Source organism: Taeniopygia guttata, chromosome 4A (genome assembly GCF_048771995.1).
Source record: "Taeniopygia guttata chromosome 4A, bTaeGut7.mat, whole genome shotgun sequence".
NCBI lineage: Eukaryota > Metazoa > Chordata > Aves > Passeriformes > Estrildidae > Taeniopygia > Taeniopygia guttata.
Window position 1 is genome coordinate 7,977,149 of NC_133029.1, and position 20,002 is coordinate 7,997,150.

General features: G+C 41.1%; 1 protein-coding gene across 2 annotated transcripts in view; it reads left to right on the plus strand.

Moving 5' to 3' along the window:
* Window positions 1-15,487, plus strand: part of DOCK11 (dedicator of cytokinesis 11) — a 77,403-nt gene extending 61,916 nt beyond the window's left edge. Inside the window, exons 42-53 of one of the 2 annotated variants that reach the window (XM_030272557.4) lie at window positions 165-278; window positions 1,936-2,151; window positions 2,243-2,300; window positions 3,980-4,086; window positions 5,059-5,181; window positions 6,031-6,144; window positions 7,928-8,074; window positions 8,934-9,144; window positions 9,466-9,659; window positions 10,122-10,222; window positions 11,482-11,620; window positions 14,084-15,487. In XM_030272557.4, coding sequence (XP_030128417.4) covers window positions 165-278; window positions 1,936-2,151; window positions 2,243-2,300; window positions 3,980-4,086; window positions 5,059-5,181; window positions 6,031-6,144; window positions 7,928-8,074; window positions 8,934-9,144; window positions 9,466-9,659; window positions 10,122-10,222; window positions 11,482-11,620; window positions 14,084-14,206 — 1,647 coding nt within the window. In that variant the 3' untranslated portion in view covers window positions 14,207-15,487. The remainder of the gene's footprint in view (window positions 1-164; window positions 279-1,935; window positions 2,152-2,242; window positions 2,301-3,979; window positions 4,087-5,058; window positions 5,182-6,030; window positions 6,145-7,927; window positions 8,075-8,933; window positions 9,145-9,465; window positions 9,660-10,121; window positions 10,223-11,481; window positions 11,621-14,083) is intronic. The other variant, XM_030272555.4, reaches the window with a different exon arrangement.
* Window positions 15,488-20,002: the final 4,515 nt, after the last annotated feature.

Sequence of the window (20,002 nt, forward strand, 5' to 3'; positions counted from 1 at the left end):
GAGTGTCTGTCCTTGGGAGATGTGAGAGCTGAGCCACAACGCCAGCCACTGCTTGCGTGGTGGAAAAGATGTGATGCTTTCCTGTGATAATTTTATTTACTGTGACCTTAATAAAACCCTTTTATTAGGGCTTGTTTAAATAAAGCCTCTATCTTGTCCCACAGATAATAATTGCAGTGAGCCAGTTAATTGCAGATGTTGCCCTCAGTGGTGGGACCAGATTTCAGGACTCCTTGCTCATCATTAACAACTTTGCAAACAGCGACAGGCCCATGAAGGTGAGTTGGAGATGTGTATCAGCCATTGATGCAAGCCTGGGGACAGACTCCAGGAAACTCTTTTAAAGGGTTAGGCTATTGACTGGAACTGTGATTTATAGGCTTGTAGTAGGCTGCTCAGTAAACAAGTGTGGTGCCAGCAGCAATAGGACCAGCTGCTCAGGCAGATCATGCTCCAAATGTGAGGCCTCACACCAAGGGGAGGGTGCCCAGCAGCTCAGGTTGTGCTTTGCCATATTCTTCTTGCAAGATTGTCCAAAGAGCTTTCCAGGAACTCCCAGCTTTGAGAGAAGTGACGAGGGAGGGTCTGGTATTTCTGTTGCCTGAAAGTAATAATCAGCAGGATTTAGTTTCATTCAACTGAGTGTCAGTAATGTTAAGAGCTCTTATATGGAGATTAATGGTTTTATTTCTTTGGAAAATAATTGCCTGTCTTTGTGCTAGAATTAGTGGTTTGTACCCAATCCACTGAGCAATTGCAACATGCTCCATTTCACACAGAGTAGCTGCCAAGGCAGGAGAGGGGAAATGGGAAGTGTTTTTACAGTTCCACGGTTATCCTATGACCTAAAGACTTAATGGGAGCTTCCATTAGGTGTTCAGTTGTGATCTAACAAATTTATAGGCTAGGGTTAGGTTATACCTGGCAAAAACTTCAGTTCTTTTCTGTACACAGATGTTGGTAAGGGTTTTACTGAGCCATACGTTACTTGTAATTTGCATCATGAGATGATCATTATGTCGAGTTTTTGTATTTGTGTCAGTGCAAGAGTACAAGAGACATTTCAACACACTGGAGAGAATGCCATGCACAGCCACAGTAGCAGCTGGGGTACAGGAATCTGAGGAGAGGGAGCATAAACCAGGCTCATCATGGAGGGGAGAGAGAGCTGAGGGGGAGCCTGCCTGCTTCTTTCCACAGCAGGCAGTTTATAGAGACACAGTCAGACTCTTTTCAGAGGTGTGGAGTGCAGGACAAGAGGCAGTGTATGCAAGCTGCAGCAAGGACAATTCCAGTTTTGCTTAAGAAAAAAAATATTTCCCAAGAGCACTGTGCAGCCCTGGGGCAGGGCCTAGAAAGGAGGTGGATTTTCTATTTTGAGATTGTGGAACTTGGCTGGACAAGCCTTGGTCTAACTCAACATTGGCCTAGTTCTAAGCAGGGGATCAGATCAGAGCACGTGCTTCTCTACTACATTCCTGTGGTGGGAAGCTCTACAAATGCCTTCAGTGCTTTAGGAATTGAAGAGAGACCACATCAGAGCCTAACAAACCAGATGTTGAATTACATGAAAAAATACTGGAACCATGGTTTGTGGTTTCATCCAGAGATATTTGCATGCATGGAGCACTTCTGTGTTGCTCCCACAGCAGCTCCTCAGGATGCCAAAGTGGCAGCCTCACTGTAGCACAGGAACAGCCAGCCTGGCATCCTGGGCACGACCTGGAGATGGGCCCTGTGCATGTCATGACTGAAATGCCTCTGAATGCAGCTGAAACACTGTACACTGTGAGTGTGAGTTCAGTAAGGGTTAATTAGATTTATCTACTGTGTGCTCAGTGTTTTCAGGTAAGTGAAATGTTGGCTGAGGGGGTCATTCCTTGACAAAGCCTGTGTTTTCTGTATTAGCTTCTAATTCAATTTGTTTTGTGTCAGGCAACAGCTTTTCCTTCCGAAGTCAAAGATTTGACAAAGAGAATCCGCACAGTGCTCATGGCTACTGCTCAGATGAAAGAGCATGAGAAGGACCCAGAAATGCTGGTTGATCTCCAGTACAGTTTGGCCAAGTCTTACGCAAGTACCCCCGAGCTCCGGAAGACGTGGCTGGACAGCATGGCCAAGATACACGTGAAGAACGGAGACTTCTCCGAGGTGATTTGTGCAGTTGAAAGCACCAACTGATGGTGCACAGTGGAACAGATCTCCAGATGACATTTTGATAATTTCCCTTTGTGCTTTGCAGGCAGCCATGTGTTACGTTCACGTAGCAGCCCTCGTTGCAGAGTTCCTGCACAGGAAGAGTAAGTGCCTGCTGTTCGGGAGACAGGAGGAAGGTGATGGTGGGGTTTGGGGGTGTCAGAGTCTTTCTAAAGACAAGGCTCTCTCAATTTGGTAAATGGTTATTTTATAGACAAGCTAAAAAGGAAAAAAAAATTTTGCAGTGTATAAAGCTAGAAGATGATGTTTTTAAAAAATGAATCTTGTTCCTACCTGTTTACTTAGACAGATGTGCTAGCATGGTGCTGAGTGAAATAAGAGCCAACACATCATGTCTTGGTTTGAATGTTCACTTGTATTTTACATTAGGAAGTGTGCTCACTGGGGAAGGCCGTGTTAAAAACCGACTCAATATGATCATCAGAATTATTACTATAGGCAGTACAGAAAACTGTAGAATAAAGCAGTCAAAATTCAGTCAAGAAATGAGACTGTAGCCTAACCATACACATATATAAAGAACAAGCATAAAAAAGGAGAGTTTTGTGGCTTAGTGCAAAACAGGAAGGAAGGACAGAGCTGTGTGTTCTCACGTTACACCACGTTGAAGGTTTTCTTTTAAATACCTGTTCCACAGTTGATATATTGACTCCATTTCTCATTTCCATGTAAGGGAGTAATTGTTGAAGTGGACCCTTAACATTTCAGAAAGTTGAGGCTGCATGAAAGCTGGTTATATACACTGCCTTGGCTGGAAAGTTCTTCAGTGCCCTGCTCAGGGGTCTTGGAGTCCCTCCAAATTCTGTACTTCGTCTTGGCAAAGTGGGAAAAATCAGGACTTGTTCTTGTGATATATATGCACATTTCACATGGCTGCAGAGAGAGGGGTATTGAAAGTTCACAATGTTTTATTTGTACACAAAGGCTGCTTACCACAAGTAGTGGTAAAGGAGAACTCCTAAAAGGGAAGAGGAACAAGTGCAAAGGAATTTTAAATGAAGTTTGAACACTAAGTTATTTCTGTCACTGGCACTCTTTACATATACAGAGTCTGGAATGATTCAGTAAAGGCTGAACTACCCAAAGTTTTGGGGTACTTGACTGTGCTGCTTTGCTAGGAGTGTACAGTTCTGTGTGCTTACCACCCAGCTCTCCAGCAATAGCAGGATAGGGATAAGAGTTACTTTTCTTCCTTGGTAGCTGGTGCTCTGTTTTGGCTTCAGTGTAAGAGTAATGTTGACAACACATGGCTGCTTTGGTTGTTCCTCAGTAGCACTTACTCTAAGCCAAGGAATTCTTCACTGTCTCATGCCGTGCCAGCGAGGAGCTGCACAAAAACCTGGGAGGTAGAATAGCTGGGGCAGCTGACCTGAAATGGCCAAAGGGATATTTCACATCTCAGAATGGCATGCCCAATGTATTAGCTTGGGGATTTACCTGGAAAGGGGCCAGTCTGGAAATGGTTTTGGCATTAGTCAGTAGGTGATGAGCAGCTGTGTTGTACATCACTTGATTTTCTTGAGGTTTATATCTCCTTCTACATCATTATTATTACCTTAATTTACTTTTTTTCAATTATTAAATTCTTATCTCAACCCATGGGTTTTACTTCTTTTCCCTGATTTTCCTCCCTGTCCCACCAGGGTTGAGTGGGGCAGCGAGAAATTGTTGAGTGATATTGATTTGCCAGCTCAGGTTAAAGTACAGCAGCATGACACATTTGAGATAATTCCACTAATCTATTTGCTTTTGTCTGCTGCAGAACTGTTTCCCAGTGGATGCACTGCCTTCAGGAAAATCACTCCCAACATTGACGAAGAAGGTGCAATGAAAGAAGATGGTGGCATGATGGATGTACATTACAGTGAGGTGAGGTCCTGTGAGGTACTGTGGATACAGGACATTCGAGATCTGACTAGGATTTAGTTTTAGACTTCAGTCATATGAGCTCTAACAAATTGCAGTTGTGCACTGATATCTGTGAACAAGACCGTTCTACTCCAATTTCCTAGGAGAAATCTGCTTTGGAGAATTTTCTGTGTATGATTCAGACAGATAAAACTGATGTAAGTTCTTGGTTCCTATGAAGAGCTTTTCTAGCACTGGGGCTGAAAAAGCTGCACCACCACCTTTTCCTGCTGTGATATGCAAATGCTAATATTGCCAGCACAGCTGGGTGTGGTGTTTCCAAGAAGGGACAACATGAAGGCAAGCTGTGCAAGAGAGAGGTCATCTTGGGGTCCCCCTGGAGTTAGGCTGTTCTGCAGGTCACTGTGGTAGCAGAACAATCCAGAAACCCTGGCAAGGCACTGGGGAAGTGGGCAGATCCACCCATGAGTCATGAAGTCTCACAAGGACTTCAGCACCATCCCTGTGCAGCTGCCTTGGTTCAGCCACATGGCTGAGCAAGGTGCCCCTGCAGCCCAGCTGCCCGTTCAGCAAGGCTTGAGGATCCTTGGCATCACAGCCAATACTTGTTCCTTGGATGTGTTTATTAGTCACACACCTCTGACCCCCAGTGCTGTCATGGCCATACTCTCACAGAGTTTTTGCCTTTTCCTGGGGGAGTAACTAAATAACCAGGACATACTTGCTGGCTATTATGCTAATGGTTTATGAAGAATTAATTAACTTTTAAAAAATAACTTGTCCTCTTTCTTCTTCTTCCCCTTCCTCCTCCCCAAAATTTAGAATGTCTTTAGAAAGGCCAGGAATACACAGTGTTTTAACTTACGTAACTGCAATTACTTATTCTGAGATCTGATAGAAATATCTGAAGTTAAAACAGTTTTATCTACTAAGCTGGAGTGTTAGTAACACCACCCATTGTTGCTGTCATAGGAGGTCCTGGTGGAGCTGCTGGAGCAGTGTATAGATGGCCTGTGGAAGGCAGAGCGTTATGAAACAATTTCTGAAGTTTCCAAACTGATCATTCCTATTTATGAAAAGCGGCGTGAGTTTGAGGTGGGTACTTGGAACTAGTTTGCATAGAGCAGGTAATTTTTGAGACTGCTACGAAATAAAAAACAGGGAACTTTTTTGGTTTTGATGTTATGAGTTACTGAATTGGTGTCAGTAAAGCACACACTGCGTTTCATTGTTGGTTATTAAAGAAATTAGTAAAAGCAATGATCTGAAAGGTCATTATCAAAGCTAATGACATGGGTGACTCATGTTTAGTGAATAATTACCACCTTCCTTCCTGCAAAAAAACCCTATTGTCATTCCATATGCTCATCGAAGCTGGATTCTTTTTGAGACCTGCAGTTTTTAAGGGTTAAAACTAGAATGAGAACAGTTCAAGGAAAGGACTAGATCTGTGGGTACTTCAGTGGCAAGTGGAGAGGAAGGAAGGAAGCTGCTCCCAGCCTTGCTCCTTCCCAGTATGTGCTGTGACCTGTGCTTCAGCTTAATACTGGTCCCCTTTCCCTCCCTCTGCCATGACAGAACATCCAGCCATATAACTGAACTTGGGTTCATTTTTGTCATTGTAAAGCTGTTTTTAATCAAAGGAAGACTTCCTGGGTAAAATATTGCCAGCTGCTCTGCATGTGAAGGCTCAGTCTGGAATCACACTGACAGTGCAGTCTGCCTTCTCTCCAGGGGCAGTCTGTGGCACCCTGCAGACCTGACACTGAGCATCTACTTAAAACCATTTTTCAGACAACACTTCATGAGTTCAACCTCTTTAGAAATTAAGGTTTCAGTTCTGCAGAGAATTGTGTTCAGGTATCTCAGAAGCTGCTGGTATTAGCTAGAATGTGCTGCTTGGAAAATCCTGCTTTCCTCATAATGTTAAAATCTGATTTCCAGAAACTCACCCAGCTGTACAGAACACTCCACGGAGCATATGCTAAGATATTGGAAGTAATGCACACAAGGAAGAGGCTTCTTGGAACCTTTTTCAGAGTGGCCTTTTATGGACAAGTGAGTATATACACTGGCTTGCCAGCTACCTCTCACCAGGCATCCTGGCCCCAAAAGCTGCTGCTCTGTCAGACCTGGAGCTGAGGAGCTCCTCTGGTGCAGCCACATGAGTATTTTTGTGTTGCACTCTGGGGATGAGGGTTTGTATCTGTTTCCAAGAGCACTTGATTTATTATAAAGTTTATGATTCTGCTGGTAAGCTTTTCTTAAAACAACTCAGCAGTTAGGAAATGCCTTAGTGGGTTCAGAAAATGCTGAGGGTTTTTTTGTAATCATAGTTATTGTAGGTTTACACAGACATAATTTAGGGTGTATAGTATATATAACTAGTAACAGCATATAACTATAACCATAGTAAATAAACACTAGTAGTAACAGACATTTTTTTCTACAAGAAAATGCTGCTTGCTTCTGGGTATTAGCAAAGTAAAAGGTTATGAGAGAAGCTGGAGGCAGAATATCAGTGTTTATTACACATATGTAGAGATAGGTAGTACCTGTGTTAGCTGAGGTAGCTGGAAACTGAATAAGACCTGGGGCTCAGAGTCCCAGGAAGCGACATGATCTTACCATATTTCATTGAAGTCTTCTGAGTTTAAAAGCAGTTGTGGTTACATTTTTTTTTCTCCACCTATAGCAGTTAATAAAGTGTGATACCCTCATGTCCTTTCTGTCTCTGAACAACCTGCTTCTGCTTGTGGACTCATAACCAAGGGGAGGTGCAGGACCCCTCTTTAGAAAACACCATGTAAATTATATAAGCCTTGCCTTTCTTTATTCCTTATTTTAAAGGAGATGATGAATTCCCCTGAAACCATAATGGGTTTGTACCTCTGAATGTCACTGTCACAACATATCAGAGCAGTGAATTTTGCTGCAGCAAACATGCGTTTTATATTTACCCTCATCTTCTCTGTAACTTTGGATATGTAAAAAGTAAATAAGGTTAGCAACAGTTAAAAGGAAACAACTGCTAGCTTAGTTTTCTGGAAGTTGGAAATAACTGGATCAGCCCTTAAAATTGAGCTGTGACAAGCAGTACTTGATCCAGTTTTGCACTTTGAAGCTTTTCTGGCTTTATATTCCAGCTACACACAGATAGCTTAACGCTGTGTCACAAGTTCTAACTGGAACAGCTCACCAAAGGATGAAGTTCCCATGCTGTTTCCATTATGGGTAAGACTGGTGATGCAAGCACAGCCTTTGATGTGTTTTGGTCTCCATTTACCGTAAATACACCAAATCCCACTTCCCTGATTACAAGAGGAATTAAAGCACAGGAAACCCATTTCTTTTTTTTTTATTGCTTAAAGTCTCTTGCAGCCTATACAAATTTCTTAATTTCAGACTGTTCCTGTGGCTCTGCTGTCAGAGCTTCCTCAACTCACGTATCTTTCTGCTCTTTCTCTGTACCTTGTTTTTGTGGTTTTTCTTCTCCTGCCTATCTCTTTTCAGCCTTCCAAAAAGTCAAATGCTGGCCAAACCATCTCCCACATAGTTTAGATTTCTCACTGGTTGTACTCAAGTAATGATGCGTTGTGCTTGTGTTCGTTGAAGAATTTTATTTTCTTTAGAACATTTTTAAAAGGAAGCTTTAAACAGGCAAAGTTCAGTGAGACTTTGTGAGGCGTAGCCTTCCAAAACTTCTTGGCTTTCTGAAATGTTAGTGGAAGCTTGCTTTACAAGCAGCAAGTCTAAGATAAAAGTTTCCCAAATGAAGAAACACAGCTATCTATTCCTCACTGTTTTGTGGTTTGTTTTTTTTTTTTGTGGTTAATGCCAGACATTCTTTGAGGAAGAAGATGGGAAGGAATACGTCTATAAGGAGCCCAAACTGACAGGCCTCTCGGAGATCTCCTTCAGACTTCTTAAACTTTATGGAGAAAAATTTGGGTCAGAGACTGTAAAGATTATCCAGGATTCTAATAAGGTAGAGTTAAACTGCATGCTCTGTGGAGCTGAAGGAAGATGACAGAGCATCCCTTCCCTCTGCCAGTGGGAGGGGGAGAATGAGCCCTCTCCTCCACCCTCTTACAAACACCTTGCTTCCAGTTGCCCCATGCTCCTGTGTGTGGACATGGTGCACAGCTTGACAAGTGCTGGTGCTGCTGTGGCTCCCAGGTGTGAATTATGAATGGAAATTGCAATCCCCATTGCACTGAGCCTTGCTGAAGGCATTAGAAACCAGCACAGAGCATCAAGTGACTGGAAGCAGAGTTACCTCTTGTTGCTTTGATGCTGCAAGGCTAATAGAAGATCTCCTGGGGCCTTGCAGCCTTATCTCCTTTCTTCTCATATGGAATACTTATTTATGCTCCCTGCAACAGCTGTGCACACCCTTAGGCTGCAGTGGGATTTATCTGGGTTACCAAAGACAGTGCTGGTGATCCCAAAGCTGGTTTAGTGCAAGCCTGCAGGTTTGGCTGGCCCAGCACTGCCTGAGCACGGGATCACAGTCTGGAAACTGGGGTCATCAAAAAGACTGAGTAGCTCAGGCCTGTACTGCACTGATGGATCAGGGGATGTGGCTGCCTGCTGCAGGAACAGCTTGTTTGGCACCAAGTGATGCATTTCTTCTACCACACCTCCTTGTCTTACGTGCTGGTAGATGGTCTAGGCATGCCAGCTGAGGGCAAAACGGGTGTTTGGCATGTCATTGGCCTTCATACAGTGAGGCCAGATCAGCAGGGAATTATTTTAAATCAGATCCCAGTGAATAGATTAGCTAATTCTAATTTATAACTTCTTATAGCTTTGCTTCTTCTGTGAGTAACCCTCTTATTTCATAGGTCAACATTAAAGACCTTGATCCCAAGTATGCTCATATTCAAGTGACTTATGTGAAACCCTACTTTGAAGACAAAGAAATGGCTGAAAGAAAAACTGAATTTGAAAGAAATCATAATATCAATAGATTTGTTTTTGAAACTCCTTACACTTTATCTGGAAAAAAGCATGGCAGTGTGGAAGAACAATGTAAAAAAAGGACCATTCTAACTAGTAAGTACAAATATCTGAATATGAGACAGTATCAGTAACTATTAAGAGAATGTTCTAGCTCATGAAAATATTCCAGAAATGGGTTAAATTCTCTCAGCTTAATCAGAATTGCGACAGAATATTCTGGTTGGGAGGGAGAATTTACCCTGTGTTTTTATGTGCACGTTTCTACAGATTAAAAAGTCTTCCTGGTAAATTATAGCCTTGTTTGGGATTTCACATCCCCAGGGGCAAGAATCTGCTTGTATATGTTCTATGAAGAGTATGCCTATGTGCTGCATGACTTTTCAATCTATACATGTCTTTTGCTGTTTCTACTAGCTTTGAACTCCTTTCCATACGTTAAGAAGAGAATTCCGGTCAATTATGAACATCAGGTTAATTTAAAGCCAATTGACGTCGCTACTGATGAAATAAAGGACAAGACAGCAGAGCTGCAGAAACTCTGCAGCTCTGCTGGCGATGTTGACATGATCCAGCTGCAGCTCAAACTGCAGGGCTGTGTCTCTGTGCAGGTCAGTCTCTTTGCTTCTGTTCAGAATTGCATTGACGTGCACAGCTCAGGGTGAGGCATGCTCACAACACATTTACTTTCCAGAAATCATTAACTACCCGGGCTTCAGGGCTGCAGCCTCCAGCACAGCCTCCCTGCCACGTTCAGTGCTGCACACGCAGCTGGCTCGTGGGAATAAACATTTCCTCCTGTGGTGTTTACAGTGTCAAGTCCAAGTGTAATTGCACATTAATTAACCATAAGTAACTGCTGAAATATACTTAAGTCTTGAAGATTGTACTGTAAGGATCAGGCACAAAAAGCTGTTTTGTGAGCCTGGATTCTTCAGCTGGATGAATGATCTTAGGACTCAGACTGTGCTGCTTTTCCACACAAATAAGAGTAAAATATGAGGAAACAAACTCGATATCTCTTTTTATCTCAGCAGGAATTCTAGCATAAGTTATTTCTTCTTTCATTCTAGGTTAATGCTGGTCCTTTGGCCTATGCCAGGGCTTTCCTAAGTGACAGCCAGTCCAGCAAATATCCTGCTAAGAAGGTGAATGAGTTAAAAGAAATGTTCAGGTAGGATTTCTAATGTAATAAAAACTAGCAGATGGTACCTGCTCTGATTATATTTTTGTCTGTCTCCAAACTCAGCAGATGCTGGATGCTTAGATATGTCTCATAAAGATCCAAGTGTCTTGGGGTTGTGGGGGCTCAAATGTATGAAAAAAGCCAATGAAATTATATATATTAAGATTATATATACCAAGATATATATTCCCAAGTCCAGGGCTGTGCTCTCCATGGAACAAACTGCTTGAGCACTTGCTTCAACAGTCTGTGTGGGTTTTTCAGATTATCACATGAAGTATGTTTGAAAACCAGAGATCTGACAGTCCAGGGGTTCATGGGTCTTTGATATTGTGCATTGATTGCCAGTTTTTCTGAGGGATTTTTTGCTAGCTAATAATGAACTTGACGTATTTTAAAGCAAATCCTTTCCCAGTTTATGGTGGAAGAGAACTGTTCTTGTTTCTGTTGCTAATTTTTGAAACTGTGACTTGCACAGGTGTTTTTCCAATTTCTGTCCCTTAGGGTTAAGTTTTACCCCCCACTTGAAAGATGTGATTAGGCAACTATTATTTCACCTCAGTATGATGGGTCTTTGCCACACCCTTTCTGCACCTCTCAAGTGCAACCAGCTGTCCACCAGCCCCTGCATTTTTTACTCTGTGCTGGTGACTCCCATTTCACCATTTCTCCATTCTCATTGTATGAGGAAAGCAGCATTTGGACCAATCCCATTCTCCTTTGTGTACCAAGTAACCCATCAATCAGGGAGTAATTCCTGAAAACATGCCATGCATGGTTTTACTTTCCAGCCTTGCAGTGCAAACACAGTCTCCATCTCAGTTGTGAATGTATTTTTATTGAGTTTTATAAAAAATGAAAATATGTGTGTTAAATGAAGCAAAGAATGACTAACAGGCCTCAGAAAGAGCATTACAGCTCCCCATGGAGTGAATTTCCTTCTGGAGGCAGTCTCTGCTGTCAGGAGCCTGAGCTCTGACAGCCCTGCTCTGGCCAGCCCTGCAGGACTGGCTGTCCCACCTACTGAGGATCCAGGCTCAAGGGAGCTCCAGCAGAAAGGCAATACCTGTCTGCAGTCCCTCTTCATTCCCTGATTCACTGTGCCAGGGATACCCCTGGAATGTCTTGCCCCAAACACTGGAGAAAAGGGGGTGGGAAATAATGAGATTTGCCTGTCTGTTCAGTTGCTTTCTTTGATAGAAGACTGGACTATTGTAATGCCCCAAGTTCATTCCTTTCCTCCCCAGGAAGTTTATCCAAGCCTGTGGAATTGCTCTGGAGCTCAACGAGCGTCTCATTAAGGAGGATCAAGTGGAGTACCATGAGGGGCTAAAATCAAACTTTCAGGATATGGTGAAAGAGCTTTCTGACATCATCCACGAGCAGGCATGTACTGCACATTGGGAGCCCACAGAGGTGGCTCTCTGTGCTTGAAAACTGACTAAGCTGAGATCTGGCTGGGAACTGAAAATGGGATCACTCCTCATGTTCTGTAGCTAAACGGGCGAGCAAGCGAACATGAAAATTGAGCAGTAGAGTTGGTGGATTCCCAAAACTGCTTTCTGTTGACTGAAAGTCTCAGCCTGATGTTGGTATTCAGAGTGCTGCAAGGTGGAGTCTTCAGTGACACACCACTGCCTGCTGTGGTCATCAGAAATCCTCTGCCACGTTCTGCATCGTATTTGAAAATTATCAGAGGTCAAAGTTCTCTGGCAGAATTTTCATGTCCTCAGTTATATCCAGCTTAGAGGGTTTTATTAAATGTTACTTTTCCTTATATATGTTTTCTTATCATTTTTGCCTAATGCCAGCATGCCATTTATATGCACTGTTAAAATTCATGCTAATTTATCTGATCTATGATTTTATGTTTTCTTGGATCTTTCTAGGAAAATTTGAATAGTAGCATCAGAGAGATGAGAGATTCAAAGAGCAGTTGTACTTCTATTTAGTATTAAGCTGTGAAGTTAGATGAGAACTGTCTTTCTGAAGTAATTTCCATGCCTCTGCTCTTTAATTTTGCCTTTATTATGACAAAAGAAAGCTGGTAGATTTATAGCATCAAGGATATAAAATCAACAGTACAGACTGCATTGTGGTCCATACAACTTGAAATTTAGAAAAACGCTTTCAGGATCTCCCAGTTAGTCAATATACAGTCTTTGTGTGACTATGAATTAAATATGTAACATATTAACTCACTAAAAATGGATAGGCAACTTCCACAGTTTGTTGATTAGTTGTTACACTAAGTTAAAAATCTGCAAGTGGAAAAATAATACAACTGCACCAGGCTGCTGTTTGTAATAAGGTTAATTTACAATAAAACAATGCTTATGGGAATCAGAGTCTTGTTACAGAACAGCACAATATCAGTTCAGGGAAACAGTCTCATGATGAGGATGAATTTTGTTGTAGGAGCGTAAAGGTGGATCCATCTGGGAGTCACTGCTGCATCCCTGTTGCTTTTGTTAGATTCCCCTCCTATTCTGCTCGTGGCCACCATTGTTGTAGTGTGCAAACTATTGATTTTGCACATTTGCCACACTGTTTTTTCATTGCCACTGCCTGCATACTCCAGTACTGAACTTGGCTCAGAGAGGCTTGTTCATAAGAGCTGAGCTGCCATCTGCTCACTCTAAGCTGTTTGCCAGTGCCAAGACATCTAATTTGCATGCAGCTGCTGAAACTTTTGTGGCTTTTGAATTTTGCAATAGTCAAATCAAAAACAAATCACTCAGTCCTGCACAGTCAAAGTACAATAGCTAAGATTATTTTAGCACAAAGGAGCATTGTTAAAACACACCCCCTGCTACCTCAATTGATTTATCCACTGCTGTGTTGTCTTTGTTTAATGGGCAAAGTGTGACTGTAATGTCCAAGTGAAAGGCTCCCTGGGAAGGATATACTTTTCATTTTCTTCTTATAATAGCTCAAAAGGCAGCTTAAAATACCATATTTATGAACACTGTTCTTCATAGTTGTGCAACATGATGTACAACAGCTGACTTGAACTTCTCATGCCATCAAATGACCTAATATCTAACAAATTCAACCTAATGGAATAAGTTTTCTTATTTTACAACATTACTCAGTTAAATGTAAAAAGTATAGTGCATTAACTTAGGGTTCTCACTGCAAACAACATATGCTTTTCTATGTAATGTCAGTGTCCTAAAGCAGCATTTGAGATGCAAGAGCAGATGGGCAGTCACTGGATCAGCCTGTGACCGATTTACAGATCTTTTAAGCTACAGTGTAAACACAAAAAATTTATAAACTGCAGCTGAACAGGTCCAGGAAATTCCAGAGACTGGCAGAAACCTGGATTTCCAGAGGCTGTTTATGATGGCAAGTGATCTCAGTTTCACTACTGCAATTTCAACTAACTTGACTGGTGAACCACATGGTGAAAATAAATACACAGTCAGCTCTGCCAGTCCAGCTGGATCCTGTGCTGTCAGGGTGTCCTTCAGGCTGCAAAGTACAAAACCTGGACACAGAGGTAGTGAGTGTCTTTGGGATTTAGCTGCATGTACTCCCCATGCTCACAGAAAACCTATTAGAATTCTGTTACTGTTGAGACATAATAAAAAATTGTTATCTAGGGAACTGTTTCTTTCCTACAGTGCATAGTTGTAACTAAAAGTGATCCAGTAACACACAGAATGGTGTATGTATTAATGCTACAGAAATCACTAAACTGCTCTTCTTTCTCATTTCTTTGTTACGCTGCCTTTGTGAAACAGCTTTGAAGACAAGGTTGGATATCTCTTTTGCATACCTTTTTAAACAGCTTCATTATCATAATGAACTGTACTGAATTTATGGTTGTTTTGCTTTGTTTAGATCTATCATGAAGACACAATGCATTCACCGTGGATGCAGGACTCCCTCCATGTCTTCTGTGCAATCAGTGGAACCTCTGGTGATGGAAGTTACTGCTCACTCAGACCCACTGCTGACATATAAACATATCAGTCATATTTTACAGAGCCTCCTCAGGAATTCTTGGAACTGTACAAATGAAGTTTGAAACCATCCATGATGAGCAAAGTTTGAATTGCAGGGTGGTTTGGTTTGTTTTGCTTCATTTTTTTTTTCTCCACAAAAAAAGTTGCCATGCTTTCAAACAGGGTGCTTGCTTATTTTGCTGAGCAACATTGAAAGTGCCTGGACATTGCACCACTGTGCTTGTTTTATACTATTTTTTTTTAAGCTAAATGAATAGCAGGATGTGGAAAGGCAATTATCTGAATAGATGTTGAATTGCTGAACTATGAATCAAAATGAGACATACTGTGTAAAGTTGTACAATGGAATATAATAAAATGTAAAACGACTTTGTAAATAGAAGGACTGTAGAGTATATAGAAATTAGCATTATATCATATTTGCTGCTAAAAGCTTTGTTGGTCAGGGGACATGAAGGAGAAATTGTATTTACTGGTAAGAGACCTTTCTCTTCTAAAAAGTGACTTGGGGTCCACATACACCTATTGCACTCAATGACAGTAAACTTGCCCTAGTCTGGAGTAATAAAACCTAAGTCAGAAATTATAATTTTCATACATCCTCAGAGCAAATATTTCTAAAGTAATCTCCATGAAAGTTGAGCTTACTGTAGCTGATTCCAATTTTGGGTAAACTTTCACAGCTGCAAGAGAGGATGGATTGTACTCACTGAGAGCACACCTGAGAGATTTCTCATTTGATACGAGTTTTCTCCTGCTTGCCACTCATGGTCTCACACAGATATAAACTCTGAGAATAGCTTAAATTGGGTTGGAAATTATTAGGTGCTTCAATAACTTTCAGAAAAAAAAATCTAATAATTGGAGAGATGTGGTTTAAAAACTTGCAGCACATTAAATTAACTTATACAAAATTGAAGGATTTGGTAGCACCACAAGACATACATGTTCCCTCCTGTTAAGCAGATTTGTTCTCTGACAGCTCATTGTTATTTTCTGATAGCTGGTTGGATAAAATGTACTTTCCAGAATTCTTTTATTCATTCTTCCCCTTCCTCCCAAAGCTTTCATACATTTTCTGCTTATTTTTTAATAACACACTTCAGATTCAGGAAGAACACAGTTCAGTAATTCTTTTATCCAGTGACATTTTTAACATCTGTGTTTTTCAAAATCCTATCAATTGTACATAAGGTTCCAGTATTTCATATGGGAAGGGTGGGAGTTTTAAGGATATATAACAAAATGCCATAATAAAAGGATTCCAGCTGGGTGTTTAGCTTGGCTGTAGTGTCTATAAAATGTTAAGCTTATAAATCTTTGTGACAAAAATTATCTTCAAATCGTAACTGGACCACATTTCAAAATGTTTATTATGCATGATTCTAAATACATACAATTATTTGTATTCCGAGAAAATAATGTTGTGATCCATAAATTCACCCATAAGCTGTTTCAAGCAAAATACAGATGTGCCTATAACAAACCAGCCACATTTCTGCTTCTATGTGCTTTTGTGCCAAACAGGCTCTAAATTTAGCACAAACTTTCAGTAAGAGGAAGAGAAATTAGTGTGTGTAAATATGGTTAGCACCTTCCTCATTGTTCTCTTTCAACAAACAATATTTAAAAGCATACTGTGAGAGTTTTCCAAATTACTTTACTAAGAGGTATGAATCTCATTAATAGTTAATCCAGTACAAGATACTTTTGAAGCTAATTGACCTCTAAATATCAGTAGTAAAGGCACATCTTGACTACAGTCAGCAGATATATGAGATACAGACATTCAAAAGCTTTTGCACTGTAGCTCTTTCAAATACTACAGGTAACCTAACAGCTTTCCTGGATTTCCAGGGAGATCCTTATGCATGTTTTTTGATGTCTTCAATATTCTGAGATAATATTGTTGGCTGAATTTTCAATTTCTGTTCCTTACTTTTACTGGAATTTCAGTGGAATTCTTACTTGTATCTTCAGATATCTTTAATGGTCCAGGATGAATTTTTGTCTGAACTTCTGAAGGTGGTGATAGTGAAGTTGTTCTGCCATTTCACTGTCAAATACTGGAAAGCTGTCACAGTAATTTGGCCAAAAAAGAAGTGCTTAATGTCAGTCCAATTACAATATATGCAGTCACTGCATTTTAGAAGATACACTTATTTGCAGTTTTAATGAATTGCAAAAATGATATGCCCTAAGGATTAGCCTTCTGTCCTGCTAAATATTTTTTCTGGATTTTCTACAGAAAAATCTCTTTATTATATTGGTTATAAAAAGACTGGTAACAAACCAACTTGCTTTTCCTTTGTGTATTCACACATTTAGAAAGGATTAGGAGTAGCCACTATTTTACAGCTGTTTTTAGATAGGAGTGCCAAGATGATGATCACATTTTCTCTATCTATCCTCCTCTTACTTAATTGTCCCTGTTAAGAGAAATCCTCCAGATCTTTTCTTATTTATGGCTGAAAGATCTTAACTCACAGATATATTTGGAGATTGTACTGTATGTGTGCCTGTTTTATGTAGCTGATGCTCACATTGGGTACATCATATTTGCTACCTGTTTGAGAAGAATAGAAATGTCTATTGTTCATTAACATTTTTTTATTTTCTTATATTGCCTAAGGAATGGCAGGATTTTTTTAGTCTTGAAAAATTAGTGGAACATATTTCAAATGACATCCTGGTACACACTCTTTCTATTCCTCAATTTGGGCACATTACATATTTTATTTGCGTGCCTCTAATTATTTTTTCTGCAAAACTGCTGTGTAACACATCAAGTCTTCAGAATGGATGCCTTGGTAACTTTGCATAAAAGGAAAAAAAATAGGATGAAATATTTGTGAGGATGAAGAGAAGTTTGATATTCAAAGTATCAGGATTGGTTTGGATAATGGGATGTGTCAGATCCAGATAGTTTACAAATAGGACATACAAGGCAACAAAGGTCTGCCAAAATTTTATGTACAAGAACTTGCTTTTAGAGATTTACCAAGTAAGCAAAGTATAAACATTTTCTCTCTTGGACCTACTGCTTTTTTCTCTGTAGAGGAATTAGAAAGGATCAGTTTAAGAAAAAATAACTTCAGAGCTCCATTTCCCCTCCCCCAGAAAATCTGAAATGAAGAACTTACTGCACAAAATGATATATTTTTACATATTATTTGATGTTGTAATCTTTGTCTGATATCAGTACTTTTCATGAGATAGGCCAGCAAATGAAAAGTCATGGATGAGAGAATACCTGCAGTGTGTAACATGTGGTTTTGTTCCAGAAGACCTTTGAACATACACAACATGGTGTTTTGATATCAAATAAGACTTTACATAACATAATACCTTTGTCTTAAAGTAGGTAAAATATGTTTGTTTTCCCTTTCTAAAGATACCAAATGCCAGGGATTCCACATTATGATTTGAATAACTTGGCCTAAAAGAACTGGAGAAGAACATAGGTGGAAATTATGGGCTCAAAAATTTAATAGAAATGAAATTACATCTTACCCAGTTTACCCACTTGAGGAGAGTAGCATGTGTTGATCTGATGTTCACAGAGATGAGTTCTCTGACTGAAAAGGGGGTTCTCACTGTGTTGAGGAGCACTGTGTACAGCTAATTCTTATGCAACCAGACTGTAGTACTGAAGCATGGACAAATCGACTCTCCAACTAAGTAAAAATTGTAAAGAAGGGTGCTTATTACAGTGCCAGACCCATGCAGAATATTTTCCAAAGACATGCACAGAGTTGCAGACTCCTGCTCTCTATTTATACAGAAAAGGTTTTACATATTCACACAGTTTCTAAGGAATATAAGGAATTCTAAGGAACATAAGGAATATTTCTAAGGACACATAATACATAATCATTACCTGCCAACTTCATGTTATTATCAGCTGAATATCCATTACAGCTGTGCAGTTGTGTTCTCTTAATTGGGTTGGTGGGATTTTGAAATAAGGGAGTGAGTGTGTGGGAGGAAGAAAGACGTCTTCCTCCTGGTGAACTCTTCACCCATGGCCAGTTGGGAGGGATTTTTTATCTGCTGGTCACAGTCCAAACCTCTTCTCAGAAGTCAGTGATATTTATGACTCCTGCACTCTTACAAACCTTGGTACATCACCTGTCATTCCCAAGTTTGTTTCAGTTATCCCCATCTGGTATCAATGAGTGTCCTTGTCAAGCTCTAATCACAGTATATGATCTTTTCTAACTGAACCCCTTGACTCAGTACTTCAAATAATATGCTTGTGCCAAGCAGTGGCAAACCAATTGTGATATACGTATAGTATTTCAGCTGGATGTAATTTACTCTCTTCTAAATCTAACACCTGCTGCTCCATAATCATAACAGAAGTGCTTTTATCCTGTGTATTGTACCTATGAGTGTTGTACTAGCCCTCTAGGACCAGTTTAAACTTCTCTGTGTGAAATTACAGCACTTCCCATTTGCCTCAGTTCTAACTGCTGTACTGGACACAGAGGATGAACAGAGCTGCTCAAGAGCTTCCTGACACCAGCCATCCTGTACTGCTGATGTCTCTCTCGGGGTTCAGAAGGTTGAGGTGACCCTGAGATCATAAAAAGTCTTTGCTTCCTAGCCCGTGCAGCCAAAGAAGGAGTCTGGAATGCTGCGGATCAGTTTCTCAAGGCTGTTTGTTCTTCCATAGCTATAACATTCTCTCTCTGACCTTCCGAGCTCCATCCAGCCAGACAGCCATGGCATCCTGCCTGCCCTCTCGGGTGGTGTTTGCCCTTTATATCAAAAGTTACGTATAGTCTGTTTGCAATAACGTGTCAATATCTATCATCTATGTTGGACTGTGTGTCTCTACTTTAAACCAAAAAGTAGAAAAGTGTCACCATCTCACCAAGACAGGAGGACAAGATGAAGGAAAAGCAGGCTAGGACACACCCAAATTCCTCCATCTTGACCCCCTGAATTACAGTCTAAAAAAACCCCAAATTTCTACTTTTCCACCCTATGTTAATTCAAATATCACACTACTCAAACCCTTGTGGCTTGTAATTCCTCATATGAAATTGACAGTTTTTTCCACAGGCTAAAATTGAAGCCACAGAATGTTTTTGACTTCTTGTCAAGGTCCCCAAGCCCCCTGCCAGGGTCTCGAGACAGCCAGGGCATCCAGAAGGATGTCCGGGACTCTGACACTATACTGTAGAGTTATGTTTGCACTGTATATCCCCTCATAATGGTTTGTCCCTCCATATCCCCTCTTTGTATCTGTTGGCTTCATCCCAGCTTTCCCATCAGTACCTGTATGTCCATCAAACCCCAACCCATCCCCCTGTCTCCTCCCAGGTGATGTGTCCATCACCTGGTGACCCTTCCCCTTTGTCCAGACCCTTCTCCCAGGGTCACCAGGTAACTGGACCCTGGCTGGGACTCCTCCCCACCCCCTCCTCAGTGGTCACTCTGAGGCCTGGCCCCCATAGAGCCACTCCATGTCCTTCCCCCTTTGGCTGCTCGGGTTTCCCTGGCCCCCTATATCTGGCTGGTCTGGGCAGGGACATTCTCTGTCTTGCTCTGGATGCCCTTCAAGGTCAGATGTGCCCTGGGATCTCTCCAGGCCCTCATTAAACTTTGGAACTAATCCCAAGGGAGAGCGCCTCTTTCCTTCACTTGTGGGACCAGCTCGTCTTTGGACTCACATGGAGTTTCTCCAAGCCCCCCAGGATCCAAGGAGAAGCTCCTTCCCTCTGCCCAACTCCCCCACTGCCCAGCTGGCCGGGCTCCACAGGGGATCTGTTCCCGTGGATGAGAG